The sequence below is a fragment of the Haliotis asinina genome, chromosome 9, assembly GCF_037392515.1.
Source record: "Haliotis asinina isolate JCU_RB_2024 chromosome 9, JCU_Hal_asi_v2, whole genome shotgun sequence".
Lineage (NCBI taxonomy): Eukaryota > Metazoa > Mollusca > Gastropoda > Lepetellida > Haliotidae > Haliotis > Haliotis asinina.
Genome location: NC_090288.1, coordinates 15,881,934 through 15,904,652, shown reverse-complemented (window position 1 = coordinate 15,904,652; position 22,719 = coordinate 15,881,934). Strand labels below are relative to the sequence as shown.

General features: G+C 38.2%; 1 protein-coding gene across 7 annotated transcripts in view; it reads right to left on the bottom strand.

Moving 5' to 3' along the window:
* The window catches only part of LOC137295743 (FERM domain-containing protein 4A-like), a 165,664-nt gene that overhangs the window by 62,171 nt on the left and 80,774 nt on the right, over positions 1-22,719 (bottom strand). For all 7 annotated transcript variants that reach the window (XM_067827270.1, XM_067827267.1, XM_067827271.1 and 4 more), the window contains exons 2-5: positions 21,589-21,654; positions 15,432-15,526; positions 4,884-4,976; positions 3,124-3,208 (exon numbers count right to left, since the gene is read on the bottom strand). In XM_067827270.1, coding sequence (XP_067683371.1) covers positions 3,124-3,208; positions 4,884-4,976; positions 15,432-15,526; positions 21,589-21,654 — 339 coding nt within the window. The remainder of the gene's footprint in view (positions 1-3,123; positions 3,209-4,883; positions 4,977-15,431; positions 15,527-21,588; positions 21,655-22,719) is intronic.

Here is a 22,719-nt window from a genome sequence, read left to right as displayed (position 1 = left end):
TATTGCATGACAATGAGCTGGCCTTCCAACATGGAGACAGACCCCTCTTATACTCATCAAACCAGGCAGCAGATAGGTCCGTAGTGTCTGGTCAGTGTGTCCTCAAGTAGATGGGAATGTCAGAGGTTCCATTACCAGATGCCATGCTGGTTGCTATCACTGCCACTGGATGTTAAGTCAGATGGGGAGGAGACATCTACATATAAATGCCAGCATCTCCTCAAGTCAAAAACATATCTATCTGCAACCAGGCTTATTTATCCTGAAATTTTAGCATGAGCAAGCTTCGGTAAATGTCAAGAGAGACAAGGCTAGGAGGCGTTTCGCAGTAAAATAATTGAAAAAAAGATCTCAGAGCTTCTCAAATAAAAGAATGAGATAATAACAAACAGAAACACAGGCCATCCTACGAATATCAAACTGTTTATTGGTGTTAACAGAAAGTTAAAACAGAAGCTAACCGAACTACTTCAGCTGTTGTTTACCTATTACTTAGGCTGTCCATATTTTTTTCCGTTACAAACCCCCTGCCCACCCTGAATGTGTTTTCCAGTACATTTGAAATAATAACATGTCGTCCTATGTATGATAGAACAAAACATTATAATAGAACAATTATTTTTATCCTTGCACACACCTATGTCAGATTCATTCTTCATTATCTCTGTTTATGATTTGCTTAATTCTAAATAACAAACTTCATCAAATAAGTTACAAAATATGTGAAAATGAGTGAGCGAGTGAGTTTAGTCTTATTCCAGCTACATGGATGCGATCTTTAAATAATGGTGTCTGGACCAGACAATTTAACAGCATGAGCACAATTAGGAAACATTGATGTGTCAAACAAGCCAGTGAGCTTGTCCACCCGATCCCGTTAGCCGCCTCTTACAACAAGTACGAGTTACAATTCGAACCTGAAACTTCATGGGTAAATGAAAATGAAGTTCTTGAAGTCATTTAAAAGTTCTGAGAACATGAATAACAACTTCATGTTATGATAATTCTAATGAAGGAGCACACATTATCTCTGGGAGGTCTTATAAAGAATAAAAACAAGTTGCTATCTATAAAACGTGTCATGTATTCAAGGGAAAATTATATTTGTATATTTTTTTGTCCTTTTTTATTTTGAATTTACCAATTTTCTCGTGTTCCCTTTGTGTTCATTCTGAAAATACGAAAAAAAACCCAACATATTTACAGCATTTTGTCAGGTTATTAAATTGAAGTGGGGAATGGATAGGGAAAACAGAAGTCAACTGAAGTTTCTGTTTCAATTTTTTAAGGCCATTTTCAAACAAAATCTAGATTCATGTCATTAATTTGATGCTTAATGCTCTCAGCAACTTTCCATCTATATCAAAGACATAAGCAAGTCAACCAGAAAGGACAATCAAGTGACTGACTTCATGAATCATCATGATCATCATCAACAATATGATGACATGGGTTGCAGAAAACCAACTCTTACACGGATCTTTGCAGGTTTTCATGTAAGGTAACGCCCACTGAAAACCTTCAGAATGCTACAGTACACACACGCTCAATGAGCCAATATGATAGTGCAATGTTTCGGGAGGGCATGTGCGCCATCTTCCCAACTCTCTGCCTCATCCAACTGAGCTGATGTACTCTGACAACCATAAAACTTGACTGCACTAAACCTCACATTCCACAACACAAACCATTCAAAAGGAAACAGGAAATCACTTCAAGTTCAGAAATCACCAAACTTAAAATAAAGTAAGTATTTTCTCAAAGAAGTACACATCAAAGGGGAGTTGACTGAGACACAGGGCATAAAAAACACTAAAAGAACCATGACTGTGCTTTTATTGTTTTTCAAAGACAAAAAGTAAAAAATGTCACTTTCACGCTGGGAAACTGGGAAATTCAACTTGTACGTGTTAATCCCAAAATACATGTTCTTACTGTCTAAAAACAGATGTGACACATCACAGACTTGACCTCATTCATTAATATGATTTTTTTTCCTACTGTTGAAGGGGAAAAGCTGTTGGACACTGACATATGACTGGCACCGTCATTTGCCAACCACCACCAACACTAGCACCACACACCTACATGTACACAGGTTTACTGAGTTGATCATTTACCGAGAATAAACAAAGAGCCTGTTTGGTTCCTTTTGAATGAACACTGGCTGCATAAGGAATTGTGCCATTTGTTTCAGCTTTGTTGACGTGATAAATCTCAGTCTGTGACAACTGAGAGACATAAAACTTTGTTTCATGAAGGGTTGGTTTTAGGGAACTGAGACCAACTTGTACCGGGCACAATCTTAGATAATGTACATGTTGTACAAGACAAAAGCCTGGTTGTACTAGACAAAACCTGGTTGCACTAGACAAAAACTTTGTTGTACTAGACCAAACAAAACCCAAAACTGGTTGTACAGGAAAAAACTTTGCTGTACTAGACAAATATCTGGTTGTACTAGACCAAAAAAAAAAGAACCCTAGTTGTACTGGACTAAATTCCTTGTACTGGACAAAAACCTGGTTGTTCTGCACAAAAGCCATCTTGTACCTGTTGCTCAATATAAACATATAATGAACCTATAAAGGACACAACTCCCCACAGGACGTTAATCTGTGAGTGTTGTGTTGAGGACCACTAGCCATTGTGGATGAATGAGTGGATTGTTTGGTTGTTGTTAAACATCTCACTCAGCAACATTCCAGTGACATGGCAACAGTCTGTAAATAATCAAGTCAGGACCAGACAATCCTGTATTGAACAGCATGGGCACTGATCTATGCAATTGGGATACGATGACATGCCACCCCTCTCCATTAGTCATCTTTCCACATGGGTTACTGAAGAAAATTCCAAAGCCTTCATGAGTGAGTGAGTGAGTGAGTGAGTGAGAGTGAGTGAGTACCCACATCCTCACTGCCCAAAGGATTTTGGGTATGGCATCCAGACTATGCACAAGAGTCAAGTGATGGCGATATCAGACCTCAAATACTGTAACCCTCATCACCAAATCTTCATTTGCTCTTGCAGAATGTTAGGGCTACCAGGACAGTCTATCTGCCAGAGAAAGCCCCCAAGTCAACACAACTAACACAGATGCAATATGAAAGTGGGACCAACCTTGAATACAGCTTGCCTGGCGTTGAGGTAAAATAGTTCCACAGTAGCGGTATCCCTTAGTAATCCTATTGTTTCTATATAGTAGCTGAAACACAACAGAACAACAATCAGTCATCGAAACAATGCAATAAACAAAATGCTTTTTCATCAAGTGCTGAAATTTATCAAAGAGATCAATTTGAATGGGCATACAGGCTACAAAATAAAGTGTATAAGGATTGCAAATCATACAACTACAGACATTTGAACAGCCGATTTCAATTTTGGAGGACAATTATCATAAGTGTCATCAACCTCCTAAAAATGTTAATGCAGATTTATGCTGATCGAGGTTTCATCACAAAACAGGTTAGTGTAAATCTTGATGATGTATAACTATGTATTATGGAAATACAGCATTTGGAATTAAGCCCCTTGTCTTGAACTGGTAAAATTCATGAAGGACTACTGACATTTCCTTGTGGACTGCTACGGCCGCAAATAGCTGCAAAGTTTCTGACGCAACATTAACAAGAAACACTCACTTACTCCTAGTAAGCAATCATTACATGCATGAGAACTCTGTATCTGTTTTATACAAAGTATGAAATATTTTCTCAGCCTTGAGACATATCTGAATCACGATGTCCGTTCATTGGTATTCATGACTTCATTAAATCTCATGAGTTCATGAAATCTCATCCATGCATAGACCCTCAACAGTTCATCGATATTCATGGGTTCATAAAAACTAATTAGTTCATGAAATTTCATCAATTCATCCAATCTTCATCCAATCTCATCCTCAGCTGAAACTATATTTTCAACCCATATATTTCCTCATGCTCAATCTACTTCCCAATTTCAAAATATCACTTTCAATCCCAAATCCTGAAAGCTATCAATAACATTCTCAGGCTTTTTCCAAACAGTCAAACTATTTCAAGACACATTACCAACTAAAAGTGACTTACACAAGTAATCCAATTTGTCACACAATACACTGGCCAGACTGAAAAGGGCGTTCAGAAACACAGCTCGGAAGGGTATCCTTCCTTTGAAGGAACAAAGCTGATCTATTGGTGTTGTGTGGACTAAATTGAACATGGGCCTGGCGTATTGACACAAGTGATTGTCACTGCGGTGGCACATTGAGTGCTCGCATTGTTCCTCATAGTCTGGCGTGAACTGGTAAAACTATGCCGCCGTTTACGGTTTAGAGAAATGGGAGAAGATTGTCAGGTGGCTACATTTCTCAACACTTTGTTTTTTGACTGCCTTTTTATTTTTGTTCTTTCCCCACGTAAGTCACAGTAAGAAATGTAACACTGAACATTCAAAATTGTTGGTTATGCAGCTGTCCAAACTTTTTGCTTTTCCTCAAAGGAGCTTACACTGCATTTTGTTAGAGTTGGCAGAATTAAGAGTTTTGCAAAAACTTTCCCGACCAAACACCGTCTCTTTTTGTTAAAAAAAAAAAAGAATTATAAGAACTTTCCATTATATTTAAAAAACCTTTTAATGTACAATGGCATTTAACACTTTTTAATCAAGTTCATGTTCTGACATACGTTTCTCCACCTATTAGAGCAAATACAAATGTAGGTGGGGTCTACATTAGCTGTGTGAAGAATTTGCCACGTAATGTTGGCAAATATTTCATCAGCATTGCAAGCTTCATGACAAATTGCTGGGTCAATCAGAACAGTTTAGAACAATTTTCAACTTAACAATGAAAAGGTTTAAACACTGTATGATATGAATCTCATCACATGACTTACCTTATAGAGAAGTGCAGTATAAGTGCACCCGACTTCTTGCCAAAGTCGTGATCTAGCACCCGTTTATCAAGATTCAACCAGTTGAAGTGACTGCTGCAAAGAAAAGCAAGATTGTTGGTGATTCATGTTTACGACTTGACACATTTGTTACTCAACAGAGATTGTGTCCAGCCAACACAATCCCCCTTGACCCTTCAAGACCACTAGACAGGGACACAGGCATTGGTCAATGACCACCTGTGACGAACATTGCAACTATGTAATAGGCTTATATCATAACCAGGCTTGACATTCAACAGGCTCGATACAAGCATACTATTTAAAGTAATGAAACAGTTTACGGTTACAGTACAGTAGGAAAACATTACTTAACATTGTTTTATACTGACCATAAAAAATCAACATAAAGGGTGGAAAAGAAAATCTGAAAAGAAAAATTCTTTTCATTTTGCATGAAAAAGCAAACTAGTGTGTACATTCTAAAACTGCGAAATCGACACAACAGCACTCAAACTCTTACAGATAAATTTCTTAAGAAAGAAATATGTCAGAAAGGTCTTTTAATCATTTAAACATTTTTTTCACACTTATACATCTGTTAAAAAATAAGCAAAAACTGAGCCAAGTTATCAGAAGCTACATATCTTCTTCAAATATATCAAAAGTAATATATTTTAATATATTTACAGTGTTTCTAAGGTGTCTAACTTGTTGAGTAAATTTGTTGCCATAAGAGAGTAAGAATCTTTAATGCCAACTGAACACATCTTGCTGCTGTAGTTTTTTTTTATTATTTCTGACTACTTACTGCTTCTATCTGTTTTTCACCTTTCTATTTTGTATTTTTACTAGTATGTTTATTAAAGTTGAGCTGCTAGTGTATAGCATCCTCGTAGTACTTCCATGTTATACACCTAAAACCTTGTCTTAGACTAACAACTAGTCTCTGAAATGAACATATTTTACAGATAAAAATGTTCAAAGCAAAAGCAAACAAAAATAAATAAAACATAATGAAAAGGAGCCCTGAGACAATCTCGATTTTGCTGAAGCTGAAATCTAGACTTGCAACAGTTTCTAGACTTGCAAGGGCTTTCTTGGATATATTTGCTTCAGGGTCTGTATGACAGACTACCAGTCTTTACTTTTTCGTCCCAGACAACTGCTGTATATTTTTGCTGAAATGCTGATAACAAATTACAGTTACAACAAGCTTTGAGGTTTTACGTCGCTTTGAGTTTTTACATCTGGTGTTTCAAAAAGATTTTTCAAATCTCCCAAAATTTCTATCTACCATAAATATTATTGACCTAAGTCAGTGCGTAGTGCCTATTCTGTTATACTTCCATACAAATACAAATTCCAGAAAAAAAATGTAACCAGAGTGTATTAACTTTAGAGTGTAGTGCCCTTTCAGATGCTGCACTACTGAACAAACGCAAATGCCCTGCCCCTTGAAGAATAGCACTACGTGATCTGTAGCAGAAGTCTCTGTGGATAAAAATCTGTACAAGGATCACTTTTTTTCTTCAAGCAAGATATAAGTATTCCCAAAATATAACCAAGAATAATCAATAGCCATCATCTTGGCTTTTTCTATTTCTACCACCATAGTCCCAGTGTAGTCCAATTAGTGCCATGTCCCGATATTCTTATGAATAACTGCTGGCCTGATCAGCACAGGAAGTAGATGGCGTTCTCCATATTGAATACAGATGGCATCACTTGAGACATCCCTGCTCCCCAATAAATGGGGCTGCTTGGTCCTCCCGCTTGATGCATCGAAAGAAGGCATAAATTTCAGAGCATTTTCTTCTAATTGGTTTGGAGGTATTGCAACATGGGAAGATGCTGGTAATATCAGCTTGTTAGTTTGAGTAATGATTGATTACATGATCAAATCTAATTAGGTGCAATCAGGAAAAGATATTTGGCAATTAGCAGAGGGGAGTGTAATTGTAAATATCAGCATGTGCTGACAGGTGCAACCACAGGTTTGGCTCACAGCTTTGCAGACTTGCTGACTGGCACAACCACATCAGCTTGATCACAGATTCATACATTATCTGACTGGTGCAACCACAGCAACTTGGAACATAGATACATAAATTATCTCACTGATGCAAACCACAGAAACTTCCATTATAGATTCATACATTATCCAACTGGTGCAACCACAGCAAGGTCAATCATAGACTCATATATTATCAGACTGGTGCAACCACAGCAAGTTCAATAACAGACTCATACATTATCCAACTGGTGCAACCACATCAAGTTCACTAGGAGACTTAAACATTTTCAGACTGGTGCAACCACAGCAGGTCAATAACAGACTCCTATATTATACGACTAAAGAAACCACAATAGAATATAAGGTATACACTGCCAGTATACCATGAGACCACAACAGGTATAGCATGCTATATCCATGCATGTCATGTTGTATGTAGGTATCTCACATATGAAAGCAACATCAGTGAAAGCTTTTATCCATGATTACCTTCAGTTATACACATGTTTATAAGAGTACCAACATCCAAACACACATATCCAAAATGATGCCATACCAACACTGATGCCCAGATTCAACATCCCACAAGCTTTAGCAGCCTCTGCCATCAGATCTGTCCAACCAGAAAAGCCAAGTTGAGATGATGTGAGATAAGTTGAAGGGAAAGCAGCACCTTGCTGGAATGCAACCTGGACACATGGACAGTCATATGGACTGAACAAGTAGGCCAAGCTTTCAGTAATCATCAGAGACTTGCCGGACCTTTTAATGCTGTGTTGAACCTGATGAGGACATATCAAACACAGCTGCCAGATTGCCTCCCTTGTATTCCACGTCTGATAAACAGCACAGGCAGGTGTGGTGAGTTTTCGTTCAGTGGCAAGCTCATGGCATACATCCAAACATGAGTTGCAGTTATTGTAATTCTGCACCAATACTGCCATTCTGACTTTGTCCTCCTCAGTATGTTATTCCTAAACACAACAAGACATTAAGGAAGGTTCTGCGACTCTTGAGGGTTTTCCTGTCATATTTGAATCTAGGAAATCTAAGACCACTTTTCAAATAAGCCTCTTGACTCATATAGTCATGTTATCACTCAAGAGTGTACTTATTTAAATTCCAAATGACATTCTATTAAAAACTTACCATACTGAACATAAAATATATTTGACCCACACATGTGGGTTTTCTCCATTCAGCAGATTTTACATTATTGTCTAACAGAAGTAATAGTATGATTGCAAATACAGGCTTCTCACAAATTTCTGGTGAGCATGGTTGACTGCTAATCTGTCAGGGATGAGAATTTTCTGTGGATTTGATTACACTCTGGATCTGTTATGAGGACCTATGCCTCCCATCACCCCTGCTTCATTTCTCTTTTTTTTTTTTTTGTTTGTTCATACCAGTTCTCATCCCTGATCTGTATAAGACTGCTGCATGCCTATGGTGACCTGAACTGGTGTCTTGTTTGAGCAAGAAGGAGGATTTGCTTCACACTGTCCTGACACAAGCCAGTATTTGCCAGCACTGACCAGGCCTGTTGTTCAACTGATCAAGGTGTGTGAGGTTACTAGGAGACCCATACTCTCAGACATGTCTTGTGTTAGTACATACAATACAGATGTCAGCCAACAGGATGTGTTGGGCCCTTGTCTTCATGTTTCGTTTGTTTGTGTGTGTTGACTCTCTGTGTACTTCAGTAATAACCAGATGGACACCAAGTGACTTCAGGGCAAAGGACACAGTCGCTATGGCGGCAAAAGTAGGGATCAAGTGGGCAGACAGCCAAACACTCATCTACCCCAAAATATGGATGGTCTAAGAAGGTCAATATTATAATATGTTCTAGTACAAATTCCTGTAGATTGGCATTTTGTCACCAATTATATAAACATAAAGTGAGCTTCTCACTATATATTAGGTCATCTCTTGTTTTCCCACAATAACCGCATTTGAGGTTTTTGTTTTGGAGGGATAGGTTTTACTTTTCGTTAGTAAGACCTCTTCCCAGGTTTTACTATTTGTGAGTAAGATCGCTTCCCAGGGTTTACTTTTTGTGAGTAAGATCGCTTCCCAGGGTTTACTTTTTGTGAGTAAGACTGCTTCCCAGGGTTTACTTTTTGTGAGTAGGGTTTACTTTTTGTGAGTAAGACTGCTTCCCAGGGTTTACTTTTTGTGAGTAAGATCGCTTCAGAGGGTTTACTTTTTGTGAGTAAGATCGCTTCCCAGGGTTTACTTTTTGTGAGTAAGATCGCTTCCCAGGGTTTACTTTACCTAACTTTGTATGAACATCAACATTGATCCATGAGTGTTTGAAATCAATTGAAAAATATCGTTCAAGATTAACCTCGCAATACAAAGGTGTTTCAAAGAGGGATTGGAACCGGAATTCTCTCATCCGTAGGCAGGTGCTCTACCGCACGGCCACAGGGACAACGTAGATGGAGGGGGTTAAAAATTATCTACTTATAGTTACTGTCATTAAATTGATTTTACGTGCGCTTTAGTTATTGCAATGTAGCTTCATTAAATGATCATCTACATTTTAATTACCCATCATTAATGGTATATATGTTAGAGAAACACTTCTCCTCGGTTTTAGTAGACAATGTAAAACCATTGGTGTCAGGAAATCTCTCCCCCTCCTGTTTTACATTGTCTACCAAAACTTCGGAGGCGTGTTTTCTCCTGTACAAAGTTACTTTATTGCAATACATATATATATCTATATCTATATCTATCTATCTACAATAGAAAGTCCACAAAGAAACAAAAATGAAAAGCATCTTAAAGATGAGGCAATACAGACACTTTGTCATGTCAATCTCAATTTGACTCTTTCTTTGAACTCATTCATTCTCTTGGGACATAATTAGATAGCTTAATTTTCCAGAGCAGCGGTACTTGCACAAGTGAGTGAGTGATCGAGAGAGAAAGAGAGAGAGAGTCAAAATCCTTTACCAATTCTTAGTCTGGGTTTGTTTCATGCTACAGTCAACAATACCAAATTCAATGACACTGCAATGTACGTAAAGACACATGCTATCAGCTTCGCCATAGAAACTGAACAATAACCTCTTCAAATAGTGAAGCTTAGATCTGGGAACTGGACTTCAGGGTCACATAGTCAAACTCAGTGCCAATGCTCATGATCTCAATCACTGGACTGTCTGATCTTGACTCTATTATAAAAATCTCAAATAGCTGCAAAACTGTTTAAGATTGTCAATATAAAATACCAAAAAACAAATCCTACAATTAGCATTTAGAACCTCTTCTAAATAGTCATCAATGCGAGGCACTACAATCCATATGCTACCATCCAATACATTCCATTGTATATTCAAAACAACTTTCTAACATTCAGAGGGCACCCAAACCATTTATAGCCACTCTGCCACAACAGGGCAGCAGGGGACACCAAGAATGACCTTCACACACTGCACCCATGTGGAGAACAAGCCTGTGGATGTCTGATGCATCTCAACTGTTTCCCAATATCTCTACTCATCCACTGATGTCAATGTGGCTATTAGGAAATGGGCACTGGTAAGAAAAAAGACAGGAAATGACTTTCCCACCTTGACAGACACTGGGATAAACATCTCTGGCAATTGAGAAGCTTGCGGAATAATCATATTCTACTTCTTTGAGGCACTTTTCCAAACGTAAATACACCAAGAAAAAAAGAAATACCAATAAAGCAGACTTTCTCTCTGGCGTAAATGGGAAGATATCGACTTTGTCTGGTTATTTAGTCATTACGTAATTAACCTTCACCAACTGTTCAAACTCTGTTGCTTGATGCCACACACAGCAGTGTTCAAGTGATAGGACAGCAGCGAGTAGATTATAGAGCCAGGACCAGATGAACCAGTGACATCAACTGGAACAACCCACACTGGAAGGGTATGCTCATACCCAATGTTTAAACCACTCAGCTAAACAACCAGATCCAGTCTGTCACTCTGTATGACAAGCACAAGAAGCTGAAGACCATTAAACATGAGAGAAATGAAAAATTGTTCTGATAAAAGCTCAAAACTGGCATGAGTCCATGTGTCTAAGATATGAAGTTCTCATCTGTATTTTAAAGGAATTTGAAAAACTAACTGAGACAGAAAATATTAGGCAATCTTCCCATAGCCAGAAATGCCACCCCCAAAGTGTTGCAAACAGCAGTTTCAAGGATCAAAATTAGTAGTCTGACCATAACACTAAATCCTCTAAATCATGATGGATTCTGAGAAAAATGACACTAATCAAGAGTGAATATTTAATTTTGCATAGCTCCAACATCAAATTTCCAAATTATCAGAATTACATTTTGTCTCATCGTTTCTTTTTGGTGAAAATGTATTTAATTGTAGAAAATGTATTTAACTGGTGAAAATGTATGCTGTTGTCTAAGTATCCAAATTTTAATGAAATTTTGTAAAATTCCCAGTGCAATCACATTGGTGTAGTTTCAGGCTAAAATTTGTAGCAACGATGACAAAATCATAGAGAATGACATCTCTGCATTGCCCTGAGTTTAAACCATCATGTTAGAGAGTGTGGAAGAGTCAAGTAATCAAGTCAAGTGAAGGGGAAATAATGAGCATTGAGGTAGGAGACAATATAAGTGATGAAGGTCATAGACATTTTAAGCCTGGTAAAACCCACAAGTAGACATACATACATTCAAACCTAGAAACATAATCAGGAAAAGAAAGGATCAACTAAGACCACAGGTTTCTGGCATACCCAAGGGGCACTAATGTCATGCCTACTGTAGGTCACATTTCATGCTCATGAAGATCTGGGTTAGAGTGAGTGAGTGAGTTTAGTTTTACACCGCACTCAGCAATACTCCAGCTATATGGCAGCAGTTTGTAAATAATCAAGTCTGGACCAGACAATCCAGTGATCAACAGCATGAGCATCGATCTGCGCAATTGGGAACCGATGACATGTGTCAACCAAGTCATCGAGCCTGACCACCCAATCCCGTTAGTCGCCTCTTATGACAAGCACAGTCGCCTTTTATGGCAAACATGGGTTGCTGAAGGCCTATTCTACCCCGTGACCTTAACGGGTCGATCTGAGTTTGAACTGATCTTCAGTATCCAAAGCTTGTTGCAAGAGGTGACTAAGGGAATCAAGTGTTCAAGCCTCCCTGACTTAGTTGACACATGTTACCATATCCCAACTGCGCAGATTGATGCGTACAATGGTGATCACTTGATTGTTTGGTCCAGACTTGATTATTTATAGACTACTGCCATATAGCTAGAATACTGCTGAGTGTAAAACATTCACTCACTGTAACATTTCATGCCGTCACCTGTTGACTCCAATTACCCTTAGATGAAGACAGAATTATTACAAGAGGGCTTACTAGAATTTAAGATTTAAGATTATTTATGTGAGATATCACACAAAGTTTTCCTGAACATCATTGGGTGGAATAATTTGGATGTGTTTCTACCACACTATAATTCCTGCAACGACCAAGATGGCAGATGATCTGAAATCACCAGGTCATCCTGAGTAATTGTTGAAATTGAATTTTGTCGCCTTCAGCAATACTCCAACAATATCACAGGAGGAGACACCAAAAAGGGGCTTCACTGTTTACAAATATGGAGAATCAAACCCATGTCTTAGTTGTGGTGAATGAACACTAAAACCATGAGGCTAACTCAATGCCCAGGTCTGGCTTGAATATTGACATTTAAAAAAACCCTTGAAATTTCATATTCAAATGGTCATAACCTGACAAGCTTAGATTTCTCATGTGAATATTTATCTGTAAAGCTCCCATCATTACCTGGAGCTTCTCACAAAGGTCTTGTCAATATTTGCTCTTCTACTTCCCACCTCAGTTAGAGACAAGCACATTAACAGTCCGCAAGCTGTGGTGCTCCTGACCTAAATATCAATGCTTTTCAACAGTGATCACACCTTCCCTTTCTAGCTTCCTCCCGAGTCATTTGTACAAAAATAATATTTTTCTGCAGGTTATATAATCTCAAGTTGAGCCAAATATTCCAATGCATGGATGCAATTTGGCACTGCACTTAATTGAATAGGCCTGTCAGATGGTAAAGGTATGAAGAGAATTAGTAGAATTTCAGGTGTTTTGAGGTGTGCCTTTACATGGTAAGACTATGTGGTCCCAGAGACAAAACCGGAGACCTGGGTCTGGGTACCAGTCAGTTATAGTGCTTTGGTGCTAATGATGTCAACCACTGGTCTATTGTCTGCATGCTACTCTCACATTGAATATTCATTTTCCTTTAAGATAAGTTTTTGGACAATACTGCAGATGGATTAAATATTAATCAAGTTCGATATGATGGCTGCACCCACGTGGAAAATCGAACACAGGCTTTTGGCATCACATGCTGACATTTGAACTATGAGTAAAACTACCTGTCCCCCTTCCACCTATCCCCCTTTCTAACTGACAAATGAAACTTAACTGCTGACACAGTCATATAAATCACAGCCACTGACATATTTGGGAAGGGCAATACCCTGAAAAATACATTCCAAAAATCCACATTATTTTAGCCCCTAATTTGAGCAAGATTGGTCACCATGAAAATTTCACAATCAGGCACTTATAAATCACATGACACACTCTCCGTGTCTCTCATGCTCTGCTCATTCAAGCCCCACTAAAACAACACACTGTCCTCATTCTACCTGTCCTACAGCATTCACCAAGCCCATCCTGTATCAGCTACATCCTTCATATCAAGTATGACCCTAATCTAATTTCCACAACTTGTACGCAGTAAATATTTACAGGCTGGTCTGTCACTAGCGATCCCACCCTGAGTAGTGTTTACCTGTCACAAGTCACCTCTTCTCCATCAACAGCTGGAACGGTCTATACAGACTGACTGAACCTCGTCAACTCAAAACAATATCCTGTCTACACTGTCTGATATGCATGTGCCATTATGTTCAACTTTAAGAATGAAAACAGAATTGTATATTGTCAGTCTATAGTCATGTAAAGGACAAAAGAGTATCAGCCCTTCCCACAAAACATTTGTAGTCCTACCATATTCCTAAGCCTATGATGAACTATAGGGTTACAACAGGTCATAATGTAACAGGTCGGGACAATGGACAGTGTTCATAACACGTTCTGTTGTAGATATTACACTTAAAATTCACAATGATGTACTTTTGTTGGAAGTGTACTTAATTGTTCGCATATAGATCTATACACTATTTATATGACAATACAAGGATGTTATCATAAACTTCAATATGTATCTCAATATATGTGTTTTATGTTAGAAAATTTACTGTTTTTCTTCTCTTTTCTGCATCTGATTGCTTACAACAGATCTGAATACCTACTTCACACATAATTCATATCTCAACCTTGATGTACTGCTACTTGTTTTAAGTGTATTTCTGTGGGTTTTTTTAAAAAAAGATCTCTTAGATAAACAACTTTAATTAATTTATTGAATGTCGGTTATAGACATGTTTTCAAATGTGAAATATTGTGTCGTCCCCTTAAACTGACGTCTGCCCAGCCAGTGACTGTGACATTCACAGTATAATGTGAAGCAGCCTTGATGCTAAGCCTTCACTCAAGATAGATCTGAAGACAGAATCTGCCAAAAAGTGATAGATATGATGTCCAACATCAAAGCTTGAGTAGCAGATGAATGCACAGATCTCTCACCTGACAAAGCTCTTCTGTCAGGACCAACACCTATCCATACAAGGCTGCTGGAGTTACCTCCCTTTACCCTAGACTGTCCAAACAGTCAATTAAGGATACTGTAGACACGTGTTTGTAACATGCTGAATTGATAACATTTGAAGTACCATATGAATGCATCCCAAATTACAACATTCACTTGATTCCTTCAATTGAAACTCTTTTTTTTGAGACGAACCTTCTGTACAGAATGTGTCTGCTGTACATGCTTCAAAAGCACCATTCCCCGACAACAAAGTTATGCTGGGGAAGTTTTTGGTTATTAAGGTTAGTTTTACTTAGTTTCAGAACAAATTACAGATGAACATAATTATTGTGGTACATATCTGAATACATGATTCATTATTGCACTGTTATTGCAACACAAAAGTCACTCCAATACCCATTATTTATCAACATAGTTAAACCTGTCAGTACTAAACAGTTTCAAATAGAAAGTTAGATCCTGAGTCTGGTTTCACAAGATCATATTGGCAATATGCTTGCTGCAAATCTACATCAAAGTATCTAAGTTACGCTCATATTTCTGTTTCTGTTCCCATAAGCAGTTAATGCAAAGAAAATACATAAAATACATTTAAACTACCCAATCAATATTGAGTTGCCTGGATCCATAAACCTTGTCGTCTATTCGGCGTGCATTCCAGCATTTATTCAACAACAGTTATAATAGAATGCCAGCATTGCTTTCATGAGCTCTCCAGTAATGGATACTGCAAAAAGCATTGTTACTCACAAGTGAACTGTAGCCAGCCAGTAAGTGACATGTTTGAGACAATGATCTGGTACTTACGTGTCATCGATGAAGGCGAGACCAAAGTACTGTTTCTCTTTCAACTTGAAGTGAGATGAGACCAGATCTAACAGTTCTCGTGTGAAGAGCTTGGGCTGGAAAGAGAGGAGTACATACATGACAAATGTATTTTACTAATAAGCACAGATTCCTCAAAAACGCTGGTACATCATTTGAACTGGGTAAAAAATTATTGTCTTCAAATTAAGAAAACATGCATATGCATTCAATACGCAGTGTCTCACAGCAAAGCAACGTCCCCATTACTCATGTGTCACAGTAACTGAACCAGACTATTTTGCCTTCTACCTGGCTATCATTGGACTTATCTGGCCCTTAAACAAATGCATTTTCAAAACAAATCAATAAGCACTGGTCTCCACATGAACTGTGGATAACTATCAAAATAGATAATCTGTTAACCTAATCAACCTTTATATCATGTGTAGCTGTAACTTCTGTTTCAAAGGCTATAACTATCCACGTCCTCTACTGAAAAATAGATCTTGTGAAGTAACCACACTAAGGGAGGTAACTCATCCCATCTTCATGAAAAAGGTTCACATGCTTAACAGTAGAGTTCATAAGAAGAATGTCTGGGTTTATTCAACTTTTTCATAAACAAAATTAACTACAAAAAAACCCATAAAAACAGTTTAAGTCCCCATGCTAACATAGTAAGTCAACCAAAACCCAAACTTATTTGCATTTGGTAAAGTTTGTAATGTGTTAGCGATATTTCAGCCTGCTGGTACTCCCTGCTGTGAGATTGGTGCCAGTTTCCAAGGAAGTGCAAGTGCTCTGGGTATTGGGAATGAATTCAGTGCTGTGTAGATCAGCAGTGTTTTTCTACAACTTGATTAAATAGGGCCTTGGTTGTAGGAGTCTGTGGTTGGCACCATGCCCTGGTATCAGGCTGTGTACAATAGAGGCACAGATGGCTGGGCAATATTCCATTATAGCCTTGGTAGGAGGTGGATGGGGTGCTCAGTGCCACACAAACATCAAGATCAGGGATCATAAAATTCCTCCTTTTAAGTTTCGGGAATAAGATTGATAACTGTTTCTCTGGGATTAACAAAGGGGTTTTAAGGTCATAATTTCATGTAACTGGGCCTGCAGTTGCGGTTGACCCAGGAGAGGGTAAGCATAGTTTAATGATGCTTTCAGCAATATCATGGCAAGGGATGGCAGAAATGGGCTTTGGACACTATACCATTGTTGGGAATCAAACCCTCTAAGTATCATAGCCAGGCTGAACATGTAAACGTGTGAAACAGTATACAGCAGGATTGGTAGAACTATAGTATTTTGCCTTCGGTTCGGTATAAGGTAAAGCAATATTTAAAAAAATCAGTATTTTGGGCTTTCATACTATTCTTCTATCTGGTCAGTGACAGTTGTGTTCATTCAAAATAACAAATATTACGATCACATATTTTATCCATCTTTTTAAACAACGTTAGGTTTGGCTCCTGTTGTCAATGTTCTGCATTATGATCATATCGCATATACCGCACTGGAAAGGACCAAACTGAAAGCCTTGTACCACAATACACACTGTAATGTGGCAAGAGAGCACTGTTTCACCTCTAGAACAGGCACAATGAGATTGCTGTTCGGGCAGTACAGTGCTGATTCATTATTCTGTACCAGCATCTAACTTTCAACACCTCTGCTTCTATGAATTGAGTACAGGTTAACAAATACTGTCTTACACAACTCTTATTCAGGTGAGCTAAATACACAAAAACTGATGGCAGGCTATACCGCCAATGAAACCAATTACAGAACACACACTGCTGCTGTATCACACTGTGCATGAGACTTGCAATCTGAAGATAGGATTCTCAAATATAGATGTCTAAACAACAAATGTCAAAAGCAACATTAAATCTTAGTTTCCAGGGAAATGCCAGAGGTGTATTTTATAGAGCTTACACACTAATGAATAGGAAGACAGCTAAGTCAGATTTCAGCAAGGAAATGTAATAAAACTGCACAAATGGTCCCTATTTTGAAGCCCAGTCTCAACATCATGCTGGACAATCTGAGATGATGCCATTTGAGGAATGTCAAAATCGATTTCACCCAAGTCTAAGAGTTCTGATGAAACTGAGGTTAATGAAAACTGGAGTGAGCGAGCGAGTGAGTGAGTAAGTGTTTCATTCCTGTTCCACAATGTATAAACAACCATCCACTCATATTAGAACTGTATGAAAGTAGGTGTTGAGCATACAGGTTAGTTAGGTCATTAGTAGTCAGTCATTCTAAGATTCCTTCTGGAAGGCTAATTGTGTTATTTAATAAACACATCTCGTGGGAAGGTGAGAAAAGACTAATTTTGTCTATGTGTCGTGTAATGTTGCACCCACATGTTCTCCAGCTATATGACAGCAGTGTCTGGCAACCCTGGGATCAACATTATGAGTAGTGATGTACTTTATTGGTATAACATGACATGCTTCAAACCAAGTCAGAGTGTCTGACCAGTCAATCCTGAACGTGGCCACTTACGACAAGCATGGGTTGCTGAAGACTAACATGTTTACATCACTGATGAGAAATGACTAATATCTGAAAGGGTGGTTGATAGCCCTTCAACGAATACACTGTGGCGAATACGATATGATATGATAAGATATCGTAGATATTGGGTAACAAATACGAATAATTGTCCATAAATACAATATTGTAGCTAAGTGACTGATTCACAATATGAAACTGACAGTTAATATGACAGATAATTTGTCATAGTAATAACCAGTGATCTGACAGGACACTGAAATTTGGTATGTAATCGTTATAGTCCATAGTTCCACGTGCAGCCTTGACAAACTAACACGACTTACACTTCTGCAAGCATATTCCACCCTTACACACTGAAAAAGGGCTCAAGTGAAACATACTCCTTTAAAAAAATTGTACATCTTCATTCATATTCAGTTCTAATGACCATGAATAATGAATTGAATTCATGAAGGGTTATGCTTCAATTCACTGAATATGCCAGTGAATCATACCAGCTTCAGTGGTTGTAACGCAGATCATTATATGTAATAAGATGTGATGTTAACACTAGAAAATGTTTCTCAGGAAATCCTTTTTACATCCTGGCCAAAATAAATACAATCGATGTATCAGAAACTTTGAACAATACATTACATGGAAAGTCATAATTCTAGTTAACACATCGTCTTACTATGAATGGCCAGTTCCAATTACAGCGGATGTGCAAGTTAAGATCAAAATGACACAGCTTCCTGTCATACCATTTCCATACTTGCATGTCGAAACAGGCCACATGCTCAGCTTATAAATATATTTAATAAATATACATCAAAAAGGTTGAAAATTATTAATTCCACAGCAGTCCGAACAACCCCTGACTTCCTCAATTGACTCCACTGACCAACACCAGTAGAAACACTGTGTATACAGGAAGCTACTTGAGGAGACTTCATGTCAAGCACTACCAGTATGGAGGACATCACCCTTCCGCCCCACCACCACCTCCACGTCACCACCAACAATGACTGTGGGGAGATTGCTATATTGTGATTCATTGCCACCTATCAATGGGATTGATGTCAGTTTGTCACATGATGTTGCAGCATACACTTCCCTGTTGACCTACTGAGACCGAGCTGACATCATAAACATTAAGGTTGCCACGATACATCTGTATGTTTTCTAATAGGATACAATTATTAACACAAAAACTGTACTGATATTTAGTTTTGAAAGTACTGGTTTAAATATGTTTATGTATCATATACATTTTGCACTTGTATCATGTTTCTTGATGTTATGAGAGTTCATAAATGATTATTTCTCATGCACAAGGAATAAAAAATGTTGATCTTTCCATGGACAGTTGTAAAATATGAAATATTAATGTTCAAAACTAACTTTACACAATGCTGCGACAATAGGTATTGTGATATGTATCAAATCGCAACAAGGGGTTTGATGATACATATCGATTCATATACCAGTAACTTACGTGAGTGAGTGAGTTTAGTTTTACGCTGCACTCAGCAATATTCCAGCTATGTGGCGGAGGTCTGTAAATAATCAAGTCTGGACCAGAAAATCCAGTGATCAACAACATGAGCATTGATCTGCGCAATTGGGAACCGATGACATGTGTCAACCAAGTCAGCGAGCCTGACCTGACCACCTGATTCCATTAGTCACCTCTTACGACAAGCTGAGTTGAACCCAAGCATGGGTTGCTGAAGGCCTGTTCTACCCCGGGACCTTCACGGGTCCACTAACTTAGGTATGATGACATCCCTACTACACATCATCCTATCAATCTCGTTTCGTACTTGGTATTCTTGTGTTTTATATTAATTCTTCAAGTGATACTGTAACATGAGACCATCCCTGAATTGAGATATATTTGGCATATGAACAGTGTTCACGATGGTGTTTCGAAGTAACAGGACATTGGGTCCTGTAAATTTCAGATGTCCGTCTGACTCACTGAAACTTCACAGGACCCACAGAATAAAGTTAAACAAATATTTCAGATTTGACATTTCTTATAACTGGCATTGAAATTACTAACATTATATGATAACAAACATAAGATTTCTAAACAGTGTGTCACATGCCGCAAATAACAACTTCATGCAAAGACATTGTGAAATATTCAGTCAGATACTGTGGCTGGTGGGTTGGTGATTTCTGTCTGACTACTGGTGAATCTACCAGATTTGTCAGAGGGTCAGATGCTATTCATGAACACTGAATGAACATAAATTATACAAGGAAATGTGGTAAAATTGGAAATTGAAACATTCGTATTTTGAATATTTCAAACTTCATACCTTTATATTTACATGCAACACAGTTAACACTGATAAGTTTCAACAAAATTCAAAGGATTTTTTTTTTGTCTGCATGTCAAAAGTATGTACACAGATTTGAATAATTCTTATTTGATATACCTTGTTAACACTGTATCAGAACAGTACATTACACAAAAAGTCAAATAAAATTCTAGCAAATACATCCTCTTACTGCACATGGCCAGTTCCAAGTATTCTCAATCCTATGTTTGGCATTTGTTTTTTTTATGAAAGAACAGAAAAAGAAAGTTAAGAGATTGAGTTCAATGTACCTTTGAGCACTTGCCCACTTATATCCCTTGTGGGAGGCAAATCCCCAAACAATGCTGGTCTCACATATTGGTCACCTTGGTAAACCTACAAGCACGGTATGGCACGGTATGACATCCACGGCAACAAAACATCTAAACTCTGACAGACCAGTATCCTAAATCACAGTGAAAAGGTTCTGGGGACTGTTTCACAAAGTGATCGTATGGCTAAACTGTCATAAGTTTAACATAAAGTATGAGTTTAAAATCTGCATAGCACTATGATCATTTTGAGAAATGGGGCCCTGGTTTGTGCAAGGGAGAAATCTCTGCATGTCGCTGATACTGGGGCAACTCTTCGCAACAACCATTTTGAAGAAAATCCCAATTTGTAGCAAGTCTCCATGAAGCTGAAGATGACAGCCAAGCTGATAACTAGTCTGGAACAATGGCCATTGACAACACCACCTGATAGTTGTTAGGTCTCCTGCTCAGTTGATGTGACTAGTAAGCCAGCCAAAGCTGGTGTTGTTCAGCAGCAAAGATAACATTAGCTCAATCATTTTCTTCTATCACTACAAAATATCTATCTCAAGATGCACAGTAATACTGACTTATGCTACAAATGGGTGACACATCGGTTGCTGCAGGGGAGACAAGGTATCCCCAAGTGAGATGTGGTATCATGAATTGAGAAATGACAAAGTATCCTCATATGAGATGTGGTATCCCAAAGTAAGACATGGTATACTTAGGTGAGACGAAGTATCCTATATGAGATGTTGTATCTTAAAGTGACATAAGTTATCTCAAGTTGAGACAAAGAATCCCTGTATGAGATGTGGTATTCTGAATTAAGAAAAGGTATTCCCACGTGAACAAGTATCCCCAAGTGACACACAGTATTTCCAGGCATGCAAGATTTCTCCAGACAACACATGAATGAAACACAGTATGACCAGATGAGACAAGGTATATCCAGGTGAAACACGATATCCACAAGTAAGTCCCCAGGTGAGACAGTAAGGTAGAGGAGGTACCACTGACCTGGATGATGATGTCCAGCCGCCGCTCGTCCATCAGCACAATCTGGCTCTTCCGACCCTCCGTCATCTGCAACAACAACAACAACATATTTACTTGCACAGTTGCAGTCTGATTACATGGAAAGAACTGAAGCCAACAATCGGAGACAGACAAGTCAAAAGTATCATTCAAAATTATCAGCTCCATTAATACGACTGCTGAAACATTGTGTAGGCACAATGGCTTAAAGAGACATTATGTTATACAGATGAGGGGCAAGTAGAAGCATACAGGAAGACTAAGGTGGATAAATTTCTTCTTGGTGGTACAGTCGTTAACATGCAGCTGTGGCTTATCACCTATATGGAAACCTCTGTATCGGACTATTAGGGGAACTAGAGAGACAGAAACAACTGATGTGATAGCGATGGTCTATTGCGACTAACTGCTGCAATACTATGGGAATAGGTCCCCCCTACCCCTCCCGGAATTGTCTCATTTGATGTCATTTAATAAATGAATGTAAGATTTATATGAACTAAATACAAACAGTTTCAGTCTCTTTCAATAACTGACAAGAAACTTGAAACCCAGATCAAGTTTGTTTAAGGGGTAACATAGGCACATAATTCTAAATTAAAGACAACAAGAATGGTACTTCCTGTATTTTGTGCTGCACATTTATCAACACATGTCAAATTGTAAACAATCGATGCATCAATAGACATTTGTTCCTTTCCTATTGTTTTATTAATTGCTATCAGAGATGCAAAAATTGCAATACATCAATAGTTTGATGCATTGTTACTGGTTGACAATAGTACAATGTTCCAAAACACATACATTTATTTCAATAATCTCTAGTATCTCAGCTGCAACATGAGCCAGAATATGGTTGATGATGTGAGCACCTGGCATGTCAGTGAAGCACACATATTTGTGAACTCTTCACTACTAAGGGGGGCAAGTGGATACGATGAAGGTACTGGCATCAGTACCAAACCATACCATGGATGGCAAAGAGAAACCAATTAAAGATTAAGGAAGTTGCAATCTAGTATATTATCCAATTGTCAATTATTTTATATATCTCTATGTTAGCCATTGTTGTTCAATCATTGTGCAATATATTCTCAAACCTAGGTCCACTAA